General features: G+C 42.5%; 1 protein-coding gene across 1 annotated transcript in view; it reads left to right on the top strand.

Annotated features, from left to right (window-relative positions):
- The window catches only part of TMEM67 (transmembrane protein 67), a 70120-nt gene that overhangs the window by 26322 nt on the left and 20969 nt on the right, over nt 1–22829 (top strand). Inside the window, exons 7-12 of the mRNA XM_074944099.1 lie at nt 14701–14763; nt 16265–16419; nt 16559–16667; nt 18008–18094; nt 19683–19748; nt 21632–21791. Coding sequence (XP_074800200.1) covers nt 14701–14763; nt 16265–16419; nt 16559–16667; nt 18008–18094; nt 19683–19748; nt 21632–21791 — 640 coding nt within the window. The remainder of the gene's footprint in view (nt 1–14700; nt 14764–16264; nt 16420–16558; nt 16668–18007; nt 18095–19682; nt 19749–21631; nt 21792–22829) is intronic.

The following is a 22829-nucleotide window of genomic DNA, read 5'->3' as shown; positions in this document are numbered from 1 at the left end:
AAAATAAAAAACATTTTGTTACCCAATTTAATTTTAATGGAACATTTTCTCATGCCTGGTATTTTGTTTTTCATCTACTTATGTATCTTGCAAAGTCACTTTTTAATTCTCTATGCTCTACCCCAATCTGCTGCACATACAATAGTCTCTCAGTAAGATGGCTTATGTAAGGAAGTATTTCTCTATGGTCAATTGATTTGATTAGGGCCTGAAAATCTGGAGGTCGGGGTAATAGTCCTGATTCTGGGAATAACTTGCTGTGTGACCTTGGACAAGTCATCTAAATTTTCGATGGCTCCATTTCTGTGTTTAAAAAAAAAACAAAACACCCTCTCACTTGCTTACCTTTTGAAAAGTACTTTGAGATCCTGAGATATAAAGCACTATATAAATGAAAGGTAGTTATCCAGAATTACTCAGTAGTGAGTAAAAAGAAAAGGAGTACTTGTGGCACCTTAGAGACTAACCAATTTATTTGAGCATGAGCTTTCGTGAGCTACAGCTCACTTCATCGGATGCATACTGTGGAAACTGCAGAAGACGACATATACACAGAGACCATGAAACAATACCTCCTCCCACCCCACTCTCCTGCTGGTAATAGATTATCTAAAGTGATCATCAAGTTGGGCCATTTCCAGCACAAATCCAGGTTTTCTCACCCTCCGCCCCCCCCCCACACACAAACTCACTCTCCTGCTGGTAATAGCCCATCCAAAGTGACCACTCTCTTCACAATGTGTATGACAATCAAGGTGGGCCATTTCCTGCACAAATCCAGGTTCTCTCACCCCCCCCCACCCCCATACACACACAAACTCACTCTCCTGCTGGTAATAGCTCATCCAAAGTAACCACTCTCCCTATAACTTTTAGCACCTCTTAATTTACAGAGGAAGAAAAGATCTTTATTAAGTTTTAGTGATAGTTATAATGACCAACAAAAACCACTTTGGCTGGTGCTGGTTGGACGTCAGCCCACTGATGAGAGAGTGCTAGAGACAACAGGTCCATGCAGACTTGATAACAAAACAAACTGCATTGGGTGTTTGATCTCTCTCCAGTAGCCTTTAAAAGTGTATGTTTGTGTGAACGCAAAATGGGTTTCAGCCTGAAGCGAACATAAGAATAGCCATACTGGGTCAGACCAATGGTCCATCAAGGCCAGTATCCTGTCTTCCGACAGTGGTCAGTACCACTATTTCAGAGGGCAATTGTCGAGTAATCCATCCTGTCATCCACTCCCAGCTCCTAGCCATCACTGGTTTAGAGACACACAGACCATGGAGTTGCATTCTGACTATCTTAGCTAATAGCCATTGATGGACCTGTCCTCCATGAACTTATCTATTTCTTTTTTTGAACCCAAGTTATACTTTTGGCCTTCACAACATCCTCTGGCAAAGAGTTCCACAGATTGACTGCATTGTGTGCAGTACTTCCTTATGTTTGTTATGTTAATTCTTGTGTTATGTGAAGGGGTAAATAACACTTCCCTATTCACTTTCTCCACACCAGTCATGATTTTATAGACCTCTTGTTGTATCCCTCCCCCCTTTAGTAGTCTCTTTTCTAAGCTGAACAGTCCCAATTTTTTTTAAACTCTCCTCATGTAGATGCTGTTCCATATCCCTAATTTTGTTGCCCTTCTCTGTACCTTTTCCAATTCTAATACATCTTTTTTGAGATGGGGGACCAGATATGCACAGAGTATTAAAGGTATGAATGGACCATGGATTTATATTTTTCTATCCCTTTCTTAATGGTTGCTAATATTGTTAGCTTTTTGGACTGCCACTGCACACTGAGCAGGTGTTTTCAGAGAACTATCCACAATGAATCCAAGATCTCTTGCTAATTTAGACTCCATCACTTTGTATGTACGGTTGGGATGTTTTCCAATGTACATCATTTTGCATTTATCAACACAAACATTTCATTGCCATGTTGTTGCCGCCCAGTTTTGTGAGATCCCTTTGTAATTCTTTGCAGTCAACTTTGGACTTAACTGTCTTAGAGTAATTTTGTATGGTCTGCAAGCTTTGCCTACACCCTTTTTTCAGATAATTTATGAATATTCTGAACAGTATTTGTCCCAGTACAGATCTTTGGGGGACCCTGCTATTTACCTATTGCCACTGTGAAAACAAACCATTTATTTATATCCTTGTTTTAATCAGATCCATGAGAGGACCTTCTCTCATCCCATGATTGCTTACTTTGCTTAAGAGCCTTTGGTGAGGAACCTTGTCAAAGGCTTTCTGAAAGTCCAAATACACTATATCTGCTGGATCACTCATGTCCATAGAATTATTTGAGGGTGTCAGCAAGTATAACAGATTGGTGAGGTATGATTTCCCTTCACAAAAACCACATTGACTCTACCCCAAAAAAGGGTACATCTCATCCTAGCTCTCCTTTTAACGTTTTGTAGGCTGGTTATCAACATCACCATGTAGACCAGGGCAGAATTGGTTCAAGGCATCTGCAAGATTGATTATCGCATCATGAGGATAAAGTCTGTCACTTTTTACCCTTTCTGTGGCCCTGCACCCAATATGTAGCTTCTGCCTGTGGGAAGATGTGAGCTAATTCATGTACAATTACACTAAACAGCTGATAGCCACTCCACCCCCAAACTGTTGAGGGTTAGCCCAGTTTACTTTAGGTTGGGGGAAGATATATATAAGATCTATTTGCAAGATTATTGCAAATGCCATTAGAACTATACAAGTTAAATACTGTATCGCTCAGTGGGAAGCAGTCTTCAAAAAAGCTATTAGTGTCAAGTTGCATTCAAGATTGAAACGGGTTGCTGCCTGTGTTGAAACTGTACCAACATTCTGTGTAATATGGTAAAAATGTGTCAGCTGTGGATTCATACGAATAGTTGAAGGTATATTTTAAAATCATTTCAAGTAATCACCACACTAACCTTTTCACTCTGTGGGTCTGGCCTGGTAATTCAAGGGAATAAGAAGTGTGTGCCAAAGTTCGGGACTTGGCCACCTAGGTGCTGCAAACACAAACTGAGGTAGCATGTTTAACTTTCATTTTCTCCAGCTCCCCCTTATCCCTACTGAACTCATGTGATATCCTTGCTAGATTCTTCTGTTGAGGGAAGGTTGCTACAACACAGGTGTTCCAAAGGAGTGATGCAGTAAAATAGTAGTTTGGGTTATAAGAAGAGCTTGGAGACACCATTTGGGGAACACTTATTCTCACTCGTCCAGAACTCAGTAAAATAAAGCTATAATTAAAAAGAAAGGACCAGGCTTCAAAACTGTGTTCACTTTCTTCTCTTATAAACCACAGCGATTATGTAATTCAGTTGCCTTCTTTCTACATCAGTCTTTATCCTTTTCTAGATTGTGTACACTGAGATAGATGAATTCTTGTCTAAATTATGGTCTGTGGGCAAATGTAAGCATTTAAGCCTCTATACTTCCCTGAATCCACAGTGGATCTCCCACTGATATAAGTTGGAAGTTTTGCACAAAGATCCAGAGCAGACTATACTTTTCTGTAGTAACTAAAAATTTAGTTACCACTATTTGTTCAGGTTTCAGAGTAGCAGCCGTGTTAGTCTGTATTCACAAAAAGAAAAGGAGTGCTTGTGGCACCTTAGAGACTAACCAATTTATTTGAGCATAAGCTTTCGTGAGCTACAGCTTATGCTTATGCTCAAATAAATTGGTTAGTCTCTAAGGTGCCACAAGCACTCCTTTTCTTTTTACTATTTGTTCAGTACTTTATTTAGCATCATTCAGTGAGAAAATTTAAGACTAACATTATCCTATTTGTTTCTCTCCATCTTCTGTCTTTGTGCATCTCCTCTGTCCTTCCCTCCTTATTTCTTTCATGTATTAATGTGTAATTCTCCTTTCCTGACTTAACTGCTTAAGTGCTTAACTCCTGACTAGAGCTGAATGAATAATTTATTTTTTTTGTTTAGTAGTTTAACTGAAACTGAAAATTTTATTTGTTGAACAAAATGTTTAGAATGTTGATTCAAAACAAAATATCAAACCAAAAATGTTGGTTCAAAATGAAACGTCAAAATGGTTCATTGACATTTCTGAAATTGTTCTCAGCTTTTCACCTGAAACTAGTGTTGAATTCGACCTGATTTCACAAACAGTTTTGATACCCCAAAAGTTACATTTTTAGCAAATTTGATTTGCTAAAAAAAATTAAATTGCCTACGTATTCTCCTAACCCTTCCTCAATCCATCGGCAACCGTGTAGTTAATGTTTACTTAATTCTCATCATTAGTCTTTAGCATTAAGGCTTCAGTAAAATAAACGAGCAGAGGGGGAGTTCATACCTCTCAATGCTGTTTTTTTCAGGCTGTCTGCAGGCTCAATGACAGCTCTATATTTATTTACACTCAGTTCATGCTGGAAGATTTTCTTGCAACCATGAGGGTAGAAACTTAAACATAAAAAATATAAAATGAAAAGCTAGAGTGTGAAAACTGAATGAGTCATGAAAGCCACATAAATATATCAGGCTGACCACATATTGACTGTGATATAAATGTTATCAAGGTAAACTTCAGGGATTATCAGCCGCCAGTCAGCTTGTCAAAAGGTGCTGTGAAATCTACAGATATTCTATAAATTGCTGTATGATTACCAACATTATAAGCATATTAAAAACTGAAAATGTGGAGATGGCCTAAGTGTGTATATATAAGAATAAATGTGTACTGTAATAATTGTAATATTTATATTAAAATCTTGATTTTTTTTTTTCAATTTTAAATGAGGCTCCTGCAGAATTTCTAAGCCACCAGTGCGCCACAGAAACCAGAGACCTTCCAAAGAGTTTATAGCCAATTTGCTGCAGAGTTCATGGGGAGCCTTGGACTTCTTGGTCTAATGTTTAGTAGTTTATTAGAAGACAACTAGCTGACGAGGTCTAGAAGGTCAAAGGACACTTACTATGTCCATCATCAGTCTAAAAGTGTGACTAAAGGGAAATAAGCACAAGTAAGATTTGAAGTTTTCTGCAAAAATGCTGGATATACACACAGATGTGGTTAATGATGGAAGAAAAATCTTTTCTGTGCATGAAAATATATGGTTCCTCAAAATGCCAAAGCTAGTGAATGTATATTATTGGTGGAAACCTGCTCAAATTTTAGCTGTTTGAAAAAGCAGCAGTAGGATCCAGACTTGAAATTAAGGACTGCTGCCAGTTGGTTGACTTAGTTTTTCCATAGATTAAAGCAGCGGTGTCAATAGAGAGGTTTTGGAACAAATTGATAGATTAAATAGTTAGAAGTCAACAGGACCAGATAGTATTGACCCAAGACTTCTGAAGGAACTCAAACACGAAATTGCAGAACTACTAACTGTGGTATGTAACCTATCCTTTAAATCAGCTTCTGTAACAGTTGATTGGAGGATAGCTAATGTGAAGCCATTTTTTAAAAAAAGGCTCTAGAGGTGATCCTGGCAATTACAAGCCAATAAGCCTAACTTCAGTACCAGGAAAATTGGTTGAAACTATAGTAAAAACCAGAATTATTAGACACATAGATGAACACAATTTGTTGGGGGAAGAGTCAGTGTGGCTTTTGAAATCATGCCTCACTAACCTATTAGAATTCTTTGAGGGGGTCAACAAACATGTGGACAAGGTGATCCAGTTAATATAGTGTACTTGGACTTTCAGAAAGCTTTTGACAAACTTTTCACCAAAGGCTCTTAAAGTAAGCGGACCTGAGATAAGAGGGAAGTTTCTCTCGTATATCAGTAACTGATTAAAAGACAGGTGTGATGGCACAACTCACCACTGCGATGCCTCCTTCTGGGTGTCTCGGGAATTAGCACTGCCCCCTCTCTTGGTCATGTCTCTCCCACTGTCACCTCTGTTCCTGGACTCACGTCGCTCCCAGGACCGCAGCGTCCTTCAGTGTCACTGCCTTCTGGCTGTGCCACACTGTTTCTTCCCCACCCCCAGGGGGACCTGCAGTCTACTGTCCAGCCACTTCCTTCAGTGGCAGACTGCAGTCCACAGACTAGCCACTTGCCATGTGGCTCCAGCACCCTCTTTTCCCTTGCATCAGGGTCTCAGTCTGCAGATCCCTGCAGCCTGCCAGGAACTGCCTTTAGCTCTCTGGGTCTCTGCCTGCAGCACTGTTCTGTCCAGGGTACTTGCTGCCCTCCACCTGCAAGTTAGCCAGTCCTTCTCAGGCTCCAGGAAGTGACTGAAACTGCTGTGTTCTTCAGCCCTTCTGAGGCCTTGGCTACACTTGCGAGTTACAGCACAATAAAGGAGCCCCGGGCGCGCTAGCTCACTACCCGTCCACACTGGCAAGGTACGTAGAGCGCTCTGACTCCGCGGCTACAGCGCTGCTGGTACTCCACCTCGGCAAGTGGAATAATGTTTGCTGTGCCCCCGTGGAGCGCTGCAGCGCCAGTGTGGATGCCCTGGTCCTATAGTGCACTCTGATCGGCCTCCAGAAGTGTCCCACACTGCCTGTGCTAGCCACTCTGGTCATCACTTTGAACTCTACTGCCCTGCCCTCAGGTGACCAACCGTCAGACCTGCCCTTTAAATTCTCTGGGAATTTTGAAAAATCCTTTCCTGTTTGCTCAGCCAGGCATGGAGTGCTATCAGCAAATCTTTCCAGGTGACCATGCCTCCACGCGCCAGGCGAGCCCTGGTATGGAGCAATGGCAAGGTGCTGGACCTCATCAGTGTTTGGGGGGAGGAAGCTGTCCAGTCCCAGCTGCGCTCCAGCCGTAGGAATTATGATATTTTCGGGCAGATATCAAGGGACATGATGGAAAGGGGCCATGACCGGGATGCACTGCAGTGCAGGATTAAAGTGAAGGAGCTGCGGAATGCCTACCACAAAGCCCACGAGTCAAACCACCGCTCTGGTGCTGCCCCTGCAACCTGCCGTTTCTACAAAGAGCTGGATGCAATACTTGGGGGCAACCCCACCTCCACTCCAGGGACCACCATGGACACTTCAGAGCCCAGTGCAACAAGGCAGGAGGAGGAAGAGGAGGAGCAAAGCTAGAGCGAGGGTGCTGAGGCTGAGGAAGACACCCCGGAATCCCTAGATGCATGCAGCCAGGAGCTGTTCTCAAGCCAGGAGGAAGGTAGTTAGTCATGGTGGCCGGCTTGGGGGAGGACAAACACCAGAGGAGGTTCCCGGTAAGCGGCTTTTATTTTGGGAAGAAAGTTAATCAGTGCGGGCTCTTGGGGCGAGGAGGGTTAGGGCTGCATGCATGCCTAGATACAGAATAGGGCGTTGATGTGCTCTCTCACATTGCGGTAATCGGCCTCAGTGATCTCATCAAAGGTCTCATCGAGAACTTGGGCAATGCGCTTGCGCTGGCTTCTTGGGAGAGCCCCTATGGTCCTTGTTCCAATCAGGCTAACTTGTCCGCGCCACTGTGCCATGAGGGGCGGGGGGACCATTGCTGCACACAGGCAAGCTACATATGGGCCAGGGTGGGAGCCGTCTTCTACTGTAATGCCCTCCCTTGCTTCCCAGGTCACCCTCAGCAGCGAGATATCTTCCAGGACAAGCTCCTGTGGAAAATGTGGGGACAGTGTTCAGTATGGGGGCCCCCTGCTGCTGTCAGCTCTCCCGAAGGCATAGAAACCCAGAGGACAGTACAGCATTTAAACAGTCAGTCACACTTGACCCTGTGCTTACTCACTATTTTGAGGCTTCCGTGGGTTATGTGCACTCGCTTTGGGACGGGCAAATTATGCTATTATGTAGACTGTGTTTGCGCTTAAGTACAGGGGAATCATTGCTCTGTCTGGTGTGAACAATGCTGCCTCTGTTAAGTGTTGCATTTTGCCTTTACAGATGCAACCTTGAGATCTCAGTCGTCTGTGTTATCACCGGCCGAAAGACTCCAAAGAATCAGAAAGAGGCCACGTAGAATCAAGGAAGACATATTGCATGAAGTAATGCAGCATTCAAGTGATGAAAATCAAAAAGTGCAGGAGTGGCGGGAGAGTGAAAGGAGGGTCTGCCAGCAGAATGCAGATCGCCAGCACCAAAGTACGGAGCGGCTGCTAAGCATCATGGAGCGCCAAGCGGACTCGATAGCAATGCAGACACTCGTAGCATACCGCACCCGCCCCCTTTTTCCCCCTCCCCCCCACAGCCCTTGTCCCAAAACTCTTCCCTTGTGCCACCATGTCACCTCCAACCCACTTTCCCCAACATCCGGGTTCTTACCGCCACCAGCTGCCTCCAACAACTGTAGCTTCACCACCCAGCTCTGAAAACAATGACCCTTACCAGCTGCACTCAACCCCCATCACCATGCAGTATAGCCATTCTGAAGTGCAGCACTCATTGCACAGCACTCCAGACAGGAACTATGCAAATCTGTGATTGTACCGTTCCCCCACCCCCTTGCCCTTTCTGTTTCCCAAGCAGTTGTGTGTCTTTTCAATAAATGGATTTTTTGGCTTTGAAAACATTCTTTATTATTGCATAAAGTAAAAGATACCTTATCCCAGGAAAGAAACAGGCATTGCAAGTCAGCGTAGCAAACACAGGTTCCTACTAACATTGGAACCACTGCAATTCACCCCCATGCAGGGCACCAGACATTACTGGTGGCTTTCAGCCTCAGATTGCTCCCTCAAGGCATCCCTAATCCTTGCAGCCCCACACTGGGCCCCTCTAATAGCCCTGCACTCTGGCTGTTCAAATTCAGCCTCCAGGTGTTGAACCTCTGAGTTCTACTGCTCGAGTTCCATGCCTGAGTGAATCTTTCACCCTTCCCTTCACAAATGTTATGGAGGGTACAGCACACGGATATAACTGCAGGGATGCTGTCATCGGCCAGGTCCAGCTTCCCATACAGAGAGCGCCAGCGGCCCTTTTAAATGGCCAAAAGTGCACTCCACAGTCATTCTGCACCGGCTCAGCCTGTTGAATGGCTCCTTGCTGCTGTCAAGGCTCCCTGTGTAGGGTTTTATGAGCCATGGCAATAAAGGGTAAGCAGGGTCTCCAAGGATCACAATGGGCATTTCGACTTCCCCTATGGTGATCTTCTGGTCTGGGAAAAAAGTCCCGGCTTGCAGCTTCCTGAACAGGCCAGTGTTCCGAAAGATGCGTGCATCATGCACCTTTCTGGGCCAGCCTGCGTTAATGTCAATGAAATGCCCACAGTGATCCACAAGCACCTGGAGAGCTATTGAGAAATACCCCTTCCAATTAATGTACTCTGAGGTTAGGTGGGCTGGTGCCAGAATTGGAATATGCGTGCCATCTATCACCCCTCAGCGGTTGGGGAAACCTATTTGTGCAAAGCCAGCCACAATGTCATGCACGTTACCCAGAGTCACGGTTCCTCTGAGCAGGATGCTATTAATGGCCCTGCAAACTTGCATCAACACAATTCCAGCTGTTGGCTTCCCCACTCCAAACTGGTTAGTGACTGATCAATAGCTCTCTGGAGTTGCCAGCTTCCAGATTGCAATAGTCGCCCACATCTCCACCATCAGGGCAGCTCTCAGTCTCGCATCCTTGTGCCATAGGGTGGGGGCGAGCTCCTCACACAGTCCCATGAAAGTGGCTTTTCTCATCCGAAAGTTCTGTAGTCACTGCTTCTCATCCCAGACTTGCATGACGATGTGATCCCACCACTCAGTGCTTGTTTCCTGAGCCCAAAAGCGACGTTCCACGGTGGTGAGCATGTCCGTGAATGCCACAAGCAAACTCGTGTCATATGCGTTACTCAAGTCGATATCGTCAGAGCCCTCACTATCACTTTGGATCGACTGCCAAATGTGACGTGCTGGCAAGACTCGTCAGCATACTCCTCAGCAGTTTGGGCTCCATTCCCGCAGACCGAAAGAGAAGACAGAGCGTGCAGTACAAAAAACGTTGAAAGATGGTGCCAAATGTGGATGAAAGCAAAGGGAATCCTGCGATGCAAACTGGTGCATCACGGGGCGTTGGGACTTGCAAACCTTCCTGTGTACTTGGGCCAGCCCAGGAAGAACGGAGGCTGGGGTCCCTGACAATGAAATCCATCTTAAATCTGGTACTTTTCCATTTAGAAGGAGGGATGGGGACCCAGAGAGATGAAAAGATTCCCAGCTTGTGCTAAAGCTATAAAAGAGGGTGGAGCAGGACAAAGGGTGGCCAATCATGAGAAAACCCCTAGTTACCACCTGAGATGGCTGCTTTTTAACTAACAAGGACTGTACCGGGGAAAGGATTGGGCCCAGATTAGGAAGAAGTTTATTGGAACATCTGAGGGTGAGATTACCTGTAATCAGTTTCTTAATGTATTAGGCTTAGACTTACATGTTTTTGCTTTATTTTGCTTGGTAACTTACTTTGTTCTGTCTGTTATTACTTGAAACCCCTTAAATCCTACTTTTGATACTTAATAAAATCACTTTTGTTTATTAGTAAACCCAGAGTAAGTGATTAATCCCCGGGGGAGCAAACAGCTGTGCATAGCTCTATCAGTGTTATAGAATGTAGACAATTCATGAATTTACCCTGTAAAGGCTTTATACAGAGTAAAATGGATTTATCTGGGGTTTGGATCCCATTGGGAGCTGGGTGCTGGAGTCAGGTAACCTGCAGAGCTGTTTTCACTTAAAGCCTGCAGCTTTGGGGGCATGGCCCAGACTCTGGGTCTGTGTTGCTCAACAAGACAGGGTTCTGGAAGTCCCAAACTGGCAGGGAAAACGGGCTCAGAGGTGATTTCAGCACATCAGATGACAGTCCCCAGGGGATCTCTGTGACCAAACCCATCACACCCAGCTCTCAGGCATCCCTTTTTTATCCCGCCTTCTCCAAAGGGGGTAGAGTCTTTTTATATGGCACCGGAAGCAAGCCCTTTGCCTCCCCTTGGCCATGGGCCTCCCATTGTCCTTCCCTTGCTCAGCCCCTTCCCCTGGGGTAGCTTTGGCCCTTCAACTAAGAGGGCACTCCCTCCTCAGGGGTCCCTGTTGCCCACAGGTCCAACATACTCATTTCCTTCCTGTTCTCCTCACAGGAGGGAATCTCTTTGGGCTCTCACCCCTTCCCAGTCTCTGGGAGAGGCTTCTATCTCCCACCCCAGTAGGGGCACTCTCTCTTCCAGGGTCCATGTTTCCCACAGGCATAACATTCACTTGGCCCAGCCACTGGGCCCCTGATCCTGGTGCTTGGCTTCCTCCCTTGCTCTCCGTAGCCTCTGTGGACTCTCCCAGCAACTTGAATAGGTACCGCTGCTGTTCTGCTAGTCGGCTCATATAGGCCTGCACGTACTCCGATGCCTCCCATTGTCTCTGTTGGGTTGTGAGCACCTGCAGTAACAGCGCCTGAAGCCACCTTTGCTGCTTGTCGGCCTCTTTTCACAGGGGCACCGACTTTGGAGTCAGTCTGGGAAGGCACAAGAACCCTTTGCAAAGAAGGCCTCTGCATACCGCCACTCCATTGTCTCCATCTCCTGTGTCCCTCAGTCTCTCAACTCTGAGGCAAGCAATCATTCCCACAGTTCTCTATCCTCCCCTTATATCGGGGTGACTGTGTGCCCGCATTCTCCAGCACATGTGACAGGGCATGCCTCACCAGTGCAGCACCACCTGCTAGCTAACTGGGGAATTAGTGCTGCACCTTCTTCTGGTGGTGTGTCGTTTTCTGTCACCTCTGTTCCTGGACCTACGTCACTCCCAGGATTGCAGCGTCCTCTTCAGTGACACTGCCCTCTGGCAGTCCACGCTGTTCCCCCCCTTCCCAGGGGACCTGCAGTGTACTGTCCGGCCACTCCCTTCAGTAGCAAACTGCAGTCCACGGTCTAGCCGCTTCCCACATGGCACCAGCACCCTCTTTGCCTTTGCATCAGGGCCTCAGTCTGCAGATCCCTTCCGCCTGCCAGGAGCTGCCGTTAGCTCTCTGGGTTTCTGCCTGCAGCACTGCGCTGTCCAGGGTGCTTGCTGTCCTCCACCTGAAAGGCAGCCTGTCCTCATCCCTTCTCAAGCTCTAGGAAGTGACTGAAACTCCTCTGTTCTGCAGCCCTTCTTATATGTGCCAGCAGAGCCCTTATTGGCTGCTCCTATAAGCCCTTCTGTGACTGGCTGCCTCCTGCATAGCATTCCTAGGGCTGCTTTTAACCACTGTTCTGCCAGTGAGGGGCAGACGCCCCATCCCAACAGAAAACAAAAGGTAGAAATAAATGGTCACTTTTCCAAATAGAGAGGTAAATAGTGGTGTCCCTCAGGGATCTGTACTGGGACCAGTGTTGTTGAACGTATTCATAAATGATCTGGAAAGGGGGTAAACTGAGGTGACACAGTTTGCAGTCAATACTAAATTAATGAAGATAGTTAAGTCCAAAGCATACTGCAAAGAGTTAAGAAGAGATCTCTCAAATCTGGGTGACAGGGCAGATGAAATTCAATGTTGATGAATGCAAAGTAATGCACACTGGAAAATATTATTCCAAGTATACATACAAAATGATGGTCTTGTAGCAGTTCAGACCCACCCCTGCGGCGGCGCCTCCTGCTCGTCATGCTGAGAATTAGCTCTCTTGGACCAGCAGGGTGCCTTTTCTTAGTGGTGTCTCACTCGCCGTTACTTCCACTTCCTCCACTGTCTCAACCCGCTTTGCTTCCAGACCACAAAGTCCTCTTCAGGACACAGCCCTACAGCTGTGCCCCAGCCCATTGTCTCCCCCATTTTGGGGGACAGGCAGTCCTCAGTCCTTCCACTTGCCTCAGCAGCCAACTGCAGTCTCTAGTCTAGCTCCTGGCTTCAGGGGAAAACTGCAGTCTGGATTTAGGCCACTCTCCTCATTGGCAAGTAGGGGTAAAGGGAGGGGGGGAACCCAGGCCCACCCGCTACCCTGGGTCCCAGCCCAGGGACCCTATAGTTGGCAGCCACTTACTGCCGCTCCTCCTGTTCCCACTGCCTACTTTCCCTGGGCCTCTTCCCCCATAGCCCTAGCACCTTCTCTGCTCTTGCTTCAGGGCCTCAGTCTGGCCATGGTCAGCCAAGAGCTCCGCTACTCTGCCCAGCACTGCAATATCTCCAGTGCTCCTGGGCGGACAGTCCTTCCCCATTATTCTCCAGGGAGAGACTGCCCCTTGCTCTGCTGAGCAGTCCTTTATATATGGTCTGCTCTAGCAAGCCTTCTCCGGATTGGCTGGGTTCTGCACAGTCTTTCCAAGGCTGCCTTAACCCTTCTCCTGCCTGTGTGGGGCACTCACCTCACCACAGGTCTAATCAGTGGTAACCACTCAAGAAAGAGATCTTGGAGTTATTGTGGATAGTTCTCTCAGAACATTTTCTCAATGTGCAGCAATAGTCAAAAAAGCGAACAGAATGTTAGAAAATGTTAGGAAAGGGATAGATAAAACAGAAAATAAAATGCCACTATATAAATCAATGGTATGTCCACATCTTGAATACTCTGTGCAGTTCTGGTCACCCCATCTCAAAGAAGAAATATTAGAAATGGAAAAAGTACAGAGGAGGACAACAAAAATGATTAAGGATATGAAACAGCTTCCATATGAAGAGAGATTTAAGAGACTGGGACTGTTCAGTCTCAAAAAGAGATGACTAAGGGACGATGTGATAGAGGTCTATAAAATCATCAATGATGTGGAGAAAGTGAATAGGGAAGTGTTATTTATCCCTTCACATAATGCAAGAACCAGGGATCACCCAATGAAATTAATAGGCAGCAGGTTTAAAAGAAACAAAAGGAAATACTTCCTCACGCAAAGCAGTCAATCCATGGAACTCGTTGCCAGGAGATATTGTGAAGGCCAAAACTATAACTGTATTCTGAAAAAAAAAATTAGATAAATTCATCAGTGGCTATTAGTCAAGAGGGTAAGGGATGCAATCCCATGCTCTGGGTGTCCCTATGCCTCTGACTGCCAAGTGCTGGGACTGGAAGGCAGGGGATGGATTACTTGATGATTGCCCTGTTCTGTTCATTCCCTCTGAAGCACCTGGCACTGGCCACTGTTTGTTAGAAGACAGGATAGTGGGCTAGATGGACCATTGGGCTGACCAGGTATGGCTATTCTTGTGTTCTTCTGTTCAGAATTGAAGAGTGCTTTATTATGAAAGAGAGGAGAAGAAAAGTAGTGTGTTTTAAAGCAGGATTAGTCATGCTTTCTGAAAATGTCTGTTTTTCTAAATAGTTTGTTACTGAAAACAGGCCTTCAGTTTGTACTTCACAGACAAAAGATACCTTTTTCATTTTAGATCTGTCTAGTTGCATTATTTTCCTTTTTATTACTGTTATCAAACTCAGTGAGTTTTAGCAAATAAAGCGCTGAAGCTGTTGCACATACATGAACCCGTGTACCTGCACATAGCCACTTTGAAGTCACTGGCACTCCTCAAGGGCAGTTTGATCTGCCCATTCGTGGCAGCATGCAGGTTCAAAGCTTAAGTCTTTCTTTTTGGTTCAGGCATTAATATCTTTCTTACTGAAGCAGCACAAACTTTTCCTTTGCTATAGTCTACCTGTTTTGTACCAAGCTGTAGCTTTAAGTGATAGATCATTTCCAAAGGGACATACTTTTTCAAGGAAAAGAGCTTTTAGAAAAGTTAGAAAAATAGTCCCAAGTCTTTCAATTGGCATGCCATATTATTTTCCAGACTCTGATATATTGAGTTAATTGACGTTCTATTTACAGCTGAAAACAGATACTGTAATGCAATGGTTCCTTATTTACAGGGTATAACAGTGGTATCTGCATGGTTTCTGAAAAACCTACAAGCATCAGCAGCTGCTTGTTGGGTAAGTTTTGAGCATGTTTTGAATTTGTATCGTGTGTTTTACTTAGAAATAGTAATCTGATAAATCTGAAATACATAATACATGACACTTTAATTTTTGAAACTTGATGTGTTCAATTTATTTTTAAAGAAAACTTATTTTGGGATGACAGTATACAAAGAGGAGAAAATAGGTACTGTGTTTTGTTTTGTTTTTTTAGACAGTAATCAATGCTAGTGGGAGTTATAGTATAGGAGAACAATTCCCAAAGAAGTGAAGAATCTTCTTAGAAAGACTACCCCCTCCCAAAAAAACAGATTAAAAGATTATGAAAATGTATTGGTCTTTTAGTTTGATTTATCCTAAAGGTGAAGCCTTTTGTTATTTTATGAAGAGTAAATTTGTTTTATTGAAAATTAAGATTTAAATTTAATTTTTTTAAAATATTTTGTTACTTTAGTGTTTGCTTTTTCTTTTATTAGCTCAGCTTTGGTTGACTGGAGCCTTTTCTGACCATAGAGAAGAGAGCACTTATGGTTAAAGTACTAGATTGGGACTGAGAAGATCAGAGTTCATTTTCCTGCTCTGCCACAGATTTCTTGTGTGATCTTGGGCAAATCACTTAGCCTCTTTGTGCCTCAATCAGCCATCTACAGTATTAAGTAGGGATGATAGTAGTTCAGTGTTTTGTCTATGTAGTGCTTGGACTCTTAGAGGGTGGGGGCCACATAAATACCTGCATATAGATTTGGGTCTTGTACAAGTCACAGCAAGTGACTAGAACAAAAGGAATTTAAGAAAGAGAGATATAATGTGTTAACAAGGGTTTATTTGAAAACCTAGAAATCTGATATACTTAAAATAAAATAAAAAACCCTGCATGACCAACGGCTATTCGATGATATTCATCATTGGTTCAGATTTTCAGTGATGATTGGCTGCTGGCTTTACCAATTGGCTTTCAATTAATCATTGAGCTTTAATCTCTATGAACAGAAATAATCACCACAGTCTGCCTTCTCTGCTTTCTCCTATGTTATGTAAATCTTCAGTATGATGGAGCATGCACTGAAGATGAAGTAGATGATGCTTGTCAACTTGCTCAAGTTAGATATGTATTGATTGTTCTTAGATCTTTGGAGAAATCATCTTTGACATAAAACCTGAGCAATCTGAATTCTAAAACAAGGATTTTTAATCATCAGACTTTGAAATTACTATTCCATTATATCATCTGTTTGCTTTAACCTAAAATTAAAAAACATATAAAATCTGAAAATCTAGGTGACCTGTGTATAAAAAGGTGATAATACTGACTGTGTGTTGCCTTACATAATCCAAATATAAATGTAGTGTGTGTGCTTGGAGGAAGACATTAGATGTAAACAAAGCAATAAACTTCAGAGTAAAATTAATGCCTTAGGGATGAATTGTTAAGGTTTAAAACTACCTCATTTTTGCCATACCAACAAGATGTGGCTATCAGCAATAGTTTTCTTTACTGTTTTTTTTTTCTTTGTAGCTGTACTCCAATCTAACATCATGCCAAGCACTTGGAAATATGTGTGTGATGAACATGAACTCGTTAAGCTCTATCACTAGTGATGCATGTGGTCTGTTTCAGTATGTCTATGCAAATACAGCAGGGCTAGGCACCGTTCATTCAGTGTCCTTCTGGTATGTTACATCTTCTATAATGTTATCGATTCACACATTTTTTTTCAATATTAATGTTTACATAGAAATTAGTACAAATGTATAGTCTTGCATAAAATATTAAGGCCCCGTGAAGAAAACAAAATATAACTGTTTGCAGGAGACAGAATCTTCCATGGCTGTACTATGGTGACCAGCCAGGATTAGCATCTCAAGTACTTGATACAACCCAGTTCCCTACAAGCTTCAGTTTTAAAGGAACAAACAAGGTAGGCATTGTGAGGTACAAGACATGATGATATTTAAGGGCCAAATTCATCTCCGGTATAACTCCATTAAAGCTAATTGAGTTGCGCAAGGCATGGATTTAGCCAACATTTTAATACAGAATGTCCTTTTTTTGACAGGATATTCAATTGATTCCTTATTTTGCACACAATCTTCATAAATTTGTTTAAGTTATATGTGCTCTAAAATTTAAATGAAATACCAAAAAAGAGTGCTGGTTATAATAAGCTGTCTAGCAATTACATTTTCAAGTTCATCTTAAGTTCTCTTATAGTTGAATTCAGAAATAACAACCATCATCAAGTTTTCACATACAGTTTAGTCAGTGGGTTTTTAACTAACATTGCAATGCTTTTATGTTTTTTTTTTTTATTTTTTTTTAACAATTAAACCATTATTTTCATGTTATGGCTAAGTGTGTATTGGTCATAATTTATTTAATTCTTCAAAGGGACAATCATTTGCTGTGGAAATATCCTTTGGATGCTAAATACCTATTTAGAAAATATGCCCTTCTCTGCATTCTGTTGCTGAGAAATTTAAAACAAACAAACTAGCTACTGTTATTAGAACCTAGCCAAAACAATGTTGTCCTCCTTATGCTTATTCTTCACCAGCAGCCACCTTGGATATACCTTGAGGAATGTATTAGTCCATTGATTATTAAACAGATCCCCTATTAACTTCTTTGGAGCGTTTTGTTTAGAAATCCATGGCATAATATGGCACCCAATATTTAGGGAATAACCAAACTAATGTCTCACTAGAGCTGAGTGGAGAAAAAGTATTCTGTTTCATGAGGGATTTCGCTCCTTTGAAAACTAGTTTCATTCTGATTTGGAATAAAAACCAACAATTTTGAAATTCTTCACAAAAGGGAATCCTTGACTGAGGCAATCTGCCTGGCAAGTTGCCCCAGGGCTACAGACCCTGGAAGCCCTGAGGTTCTTGCCCTTGAGTATGTTGGAACCCTGCCTGGTTTCTAAAAGAACTTCATCAAAATCAAACTGTTTCCCTGGAACGTTTTGATTTCAACAAATCAGCAAATTCTTATGGAAAAAAGTTTTAGTCAATATTTTTTTACCATCTTTGCTTTTCACATCACACTGATGCTGATGTTAGAAGAGTTGGAAAGTAAATTTAAAAAGCATGGAACAAAGCATGGAATCTTGGAACCAAGATTAATATTTATATTTACAAAATAGAAAAGGAGAAAATGAAATGTTGTATGCAAGGTTCTAGTAAACTATTGAAAAATGGGATGGAGGTGCCTAAAATGTATTATTCAGTCTTTTAAAAGAGTTTTGTCTTCTATTGTCAGAATATAAAACTGCAGCTTATCGCAGCTTCATATGATGCAGAGGGAAACTTTCTTAAATGGCAAAATTTGGAAGGTGGTGTCTTGCAGGTAAGTGTGATTTTAATTACATTGTTGCTGCACTATCAAAATATTGATTGCCTTTTAGAGAAGAGACCAAGATGGAGAGGAGCACAAATACAGCACCTGAGTGTTCAGATAACTACAGTTACTTTAGTGCAACCTTATTCTGATCATGGAATTGCCTGTTTAATAAAAATAGCTTTTTAGAGGTGGTTTCTTGTTCAAGGTGGCCTCTTCATATTCCCATTCCCACCAGTGTAACTCCTGAGCACCTAGAAACCTTCTAGAGGGCATGGGCTATTGGCCTCCTGTGGCATCAGTCACTCAGAGCCAAGGTCCCAGCCACCTCCGTTCTTTCCCTTCCACAAGCAGCTGTGTGTGCATGGCCCATGATTCCTCCTCTTCCATTTGTGGTTTGTGTGTAGAGTAAATGGTTGGGCGCTCAGGTGCATACTCTTCTGGAGAACGTTCAGTGAGTCTGGCTCTGTTGGATCCTCAAACTGGGAAGGCATTTTAGTAGGGCCTTAGGTCTGTGAGTTGTGATAGAGTGAGCTGGTAGGCTCATCAGGACAGCTGTTGGAGAATCTCAAATTGCTGTCACTGTGGAAGAGTGGGTTTGTTGCAGGTTTCAATATCTTACCCTTGTTTACAGTATTCCCTCAGGATAAGACTGTCCTGTTACCGCCTTCCAAATTTACTGCAAATATGGTGTCTGAGTTTCTTCCGAATCAGATCACTAAATTCCAAAGCTCATTATCACCCATGGGAAACTAGACTCTCTGTCCAAGGTGTTAAGGGTATGAGTTTTTATTTGGATAAGACTACTGTTCATTTCCTAAATAGAAAATGTTTTGTAGCCTTTGGGAGCCAATGTAAGGGAACTCAGTACCTTAATGTATTAGATTATGCATGTCGGACTAAAGCAATACCAATAATATGCCTATAATGATTCCAGGGGTTCTACTCACATTTACACAGTTCTGGTCTCTCTCAATTTGGTGCTTGCTTTGGCAGGATGGTTCTGCAGTCCTCATTTAATCAGAAATCAAGTCATCTTCCTGAGAGTTGCATTGCTTGCTACGTTCCCACAAGTGGGGGAAATGAAGAGGCCATCTTGAAGGAGAAATAATTGTTTCTTGCCAGGGTAATTCTGGTGCTTTGAGAGAGTCACATCTGCATATTCATACTGTCCACTTACCTTCCTCTCTTCCGTGGAGTTCTTTTCTTATAGGACTCTGGGGTTTAGCCGCAGGAACTGATGCAGTGAGGCTGCATAGTTTTTGTAATCCCAGGTCTGAACATTCAGCACCATGAGAGGATGTTCATGCAACCCTGTTGGACATTGCATTCCACAGGGTTGAGAAGTTCAGTGGTGAAGCGAAGAGCATCCCACAAGTGAATAAGCAGAGGCAATACTCAAAGTACCATGGTAAATAATTGGTTTTATTCTGTTTTCAGAATTTAAAATAAGTATCTCGTTTTAAACGAAATAAATCTTAATTAGAACTGCAGGTGTATAAACTATATAGTTATTGTGTATTCTACAAGTTGCAAAAGTTGTGCCTTTGAATTAATGTACACAAAAATGTCTGAACTAATGACTCTTTTTGTGCAGCTTTGTCCTGACACACTGACTAGACTGAATGCTGCTTATACTTTTGGAACAACTTATCAACAAAGTGTAAGCGTGAAGTAAAATTTTATTTTGGAGCTTTTAGTTGGGTAATTTTTAAGTCTTGTCAGTGAAAGTGTATGTGTGAAAAGAAGTGAGTAAGTTGAGCCATGAGTTGTGGCACTAGCTTTTCTATTGTGAAACTGTTGCTTATTCTACCTTTTAGCATACTGAGTGAAATGAGTTTATTTGCTAAGTCTCGGGTACCAATCACATCACAGAACAATGCAGCATTACATACCATACAACCAGTGAAGTCTGGTGAAATAAGCATGAGACTTGGAACAATGAGGGATTCTTTTTTCTTTAAATCTCTGCTCTGCTATTGACTCACTATTAATAGAAAGACACAATATGCCTGAAATCCCTACACTCAGATTCTTTGCATTTCACATAAGAACGGCCATAGTGCGTCAGACCAAAGGTCCATCTAACCCAGTATCCTGTCTTCCGACAGTGGCCAATGGCAGGTGCCCCAGAGGAAATGAACAGAACAGGTGATCATCATGTGATCTATCCCCTGTCGCCCATTCCCAGCTTCTGGCAAACAGAGGCTAGGGACACCATCCCTGCCCATCCTGGCTAATAGGCATTGCTGGACCTATCCTCGATGAACTTATTTAGTTCGTTTTCACCTTTAACTTGTCTCACTTTCCCTTTTTATAAAATGGAGATAAAAATTACTTACCTCACAGTGGGGGAGTTTCTTAGGTGTATTGGTGAACATTTGTAAATTTCTGTGGAACTGTGTAGCACCTAGCACAGGTTTATTTATTCATTGTTGTTATAATTATTGTTAATTAATTTATCTGCACTTGGAAAATTTTCCTAACTGAAGTAGCAAAGAAAGTGCATTATTTATTGCTGTATAATAGCAGATCTGTTCTAGCTGCTTTTTGGGTGATGTGAAAATCTTACAGTACACCACTTTAGTTTTCACATAAATATTTGCCCAATTATTCATACATATGTCTCTGACCTCCTTTAAATTGTCTTTACCATTTTTATACATATATAAACATAGAGTTCACTTTTATATGTATTCAGATATTGAAGATAGAAATGGAAAGCTATTGGCCATTCAGTGTGGATCATTGAATTATGCCAGCTTGGCTCACCCCTCTGTGGTGCTGTTTTTTTGTTTTTGTTTTCATGTTTTGGTCCATACTTACTGAAGTTGTTTTCTTTGTCTGTGACTGGGCAATGCATATAGCCACATGAATCCCTTTGTTGGATGTAAATTTAATAAACGAAGGGTATGTCTACACTACAGCTAGAACTGTGCTTCCTGGTGCAGGTAGACAGACATGCTCTAGCTTGACCAGAGTTAGCACGTGTGCTTGGGATATGGGCAGATTTGTACTCCAGCAGCTAGCTTGAGCTGCCACCTGTGTCACCCCTGTTTACACTGCTACAGCGTTGACATACCCTTAGACATAGATTCAGTAGCTGAAACTGGATTATAAAGGTTGTATCCATATCTAACTAGTACCTTACATATTAAGCTGCATTCAAAACTATCCAATGATTAGAAGAGGCTCAAGTTCTGTGATAGAACAGGAAAAAAAATTGTTAAATGCCACAATGTTTGTTCCATATGATTCTTTAAGTATGTTTGTTTCTTCTTCTTGATATAAAACAAGAAGGGAGGAAACAACTAAAGGCTTACTTTCTGAGTTTGAAGTCTGTGCACGTGCAATAAAGTACAAGTGGCTTGTATAAAATCCATAATTTTTAACTAACTTAAGTGCTGGAATGTCTTGTTGCATGCTCTTTGTAAGAGACAGATTTCTTCATTTGGTTGGGGGAGGAATTCACAATTTTAAAATAAAAAAGGTCACTTTTATCATCTAATTATTTCATTACATATTTTGATCACATTTTTTCTATAGTGTACAGTTTCTGTTTCCAAGATGTTATCGGATTTTGCTACTCCAATATTTTATGATGTGTATCTTGAATATCATGATGATGATAGTGGACAGCAATATCTGTGGGCCGTGCCAGTTTTAAACTTAAATCTTCAATACAATGAAATGTCTGTGAATCAAGGTAGGAATATCATACTGACTACACTTTCTGTGAATTGAATTAAGTCACATACCATCAGTCAAAATATAAATGAACATGAGTATACCAATACTTTTTATTGCTCCTAAAAATCACTCCTCCATTTTAAATATATCACAGTTTACCATAGTTGTAAAAATCTTCTTGAATTTCAGAGCCAAAACCTGACCCTCTTTCTGTGCAGGAGTAAGAGGCTTTGGCTGCATATGCTCGGTCTACACTGGCCTGACTGATATTATGTACAGTCATGCCAGTGCATAAAGGCTCATGGAGGATCTCTGAAATTTGGGAAGTGAAGAAGGAGCTGGCAAGGCATTCAAATCTATGGGGGCTCCCTCCACTTTAACATACAGGTGGATTTTCATTTTATTTTTTGGAGGGGAGTGGAATAGATGAAGTATTGTCATTGACAGGGATCCACCATCCGTTCTCGTATAGCTTGCCTTACCTGATCACTCTTGTTACAGTGTGTATGGTAACACCCATTGTTTCATGTTCTCTGTGTATATAAAGTCTCCCCTCTGTATTTTCCACAGTATGCATCCGATGAAGTGAGCTGTAGCTCACGAAAGCTTATGCTCAAATAAATTGGTTAGTCTCTAAGGTGCCACAAGTCCTCCTTTTCTTTTTGTGGATACAGACTAACACGGCTGCTACTCTGAAACCTGTCATAGGTGGGAATGGCATAGATCCAGACCTGAGGTGGCAGTAGAGCAACAGGAACAATGGAGTGATTCTGCTTCTTTTCTGGTGATCTGGGAGAAAGGATTACTCCCTACCTCCACCCTTGCCACTTCCTACAGAGTTCCTCAGTACACTACCTGGTTACTTGAGATACACACTGAATATAGGGTTTGGCCCCAATATAGCTGTCCAGACAAATGAGCGTGTATTTGTTTAAAAGTGTGATCCCATGTACATGAGAAACTAGATACAGGAATCTTGCATAACACATTAACATCCTATGGAAACTAATAATACCGAATACCATGTGGAAGAAAGAAGGTTGCATACATTTGT

Source organism: Natator depressus, chromosome 2 (genome assembly GCF_965152275.1).
Source record: "Natator depressus isolate rNatDep1 chromosome 2, rNatDep2.hap1, whole genome shotgun sequence".
In the NCBI taxonomy this organism is placed as follows: Eukaryota; Metazoa; Chordata; order Testudines; family Cheloniidae; genus Natator; species Natator depressus.
This window is presented reverse-complemented; position numbering and strand designations above follow the sequence as displayed.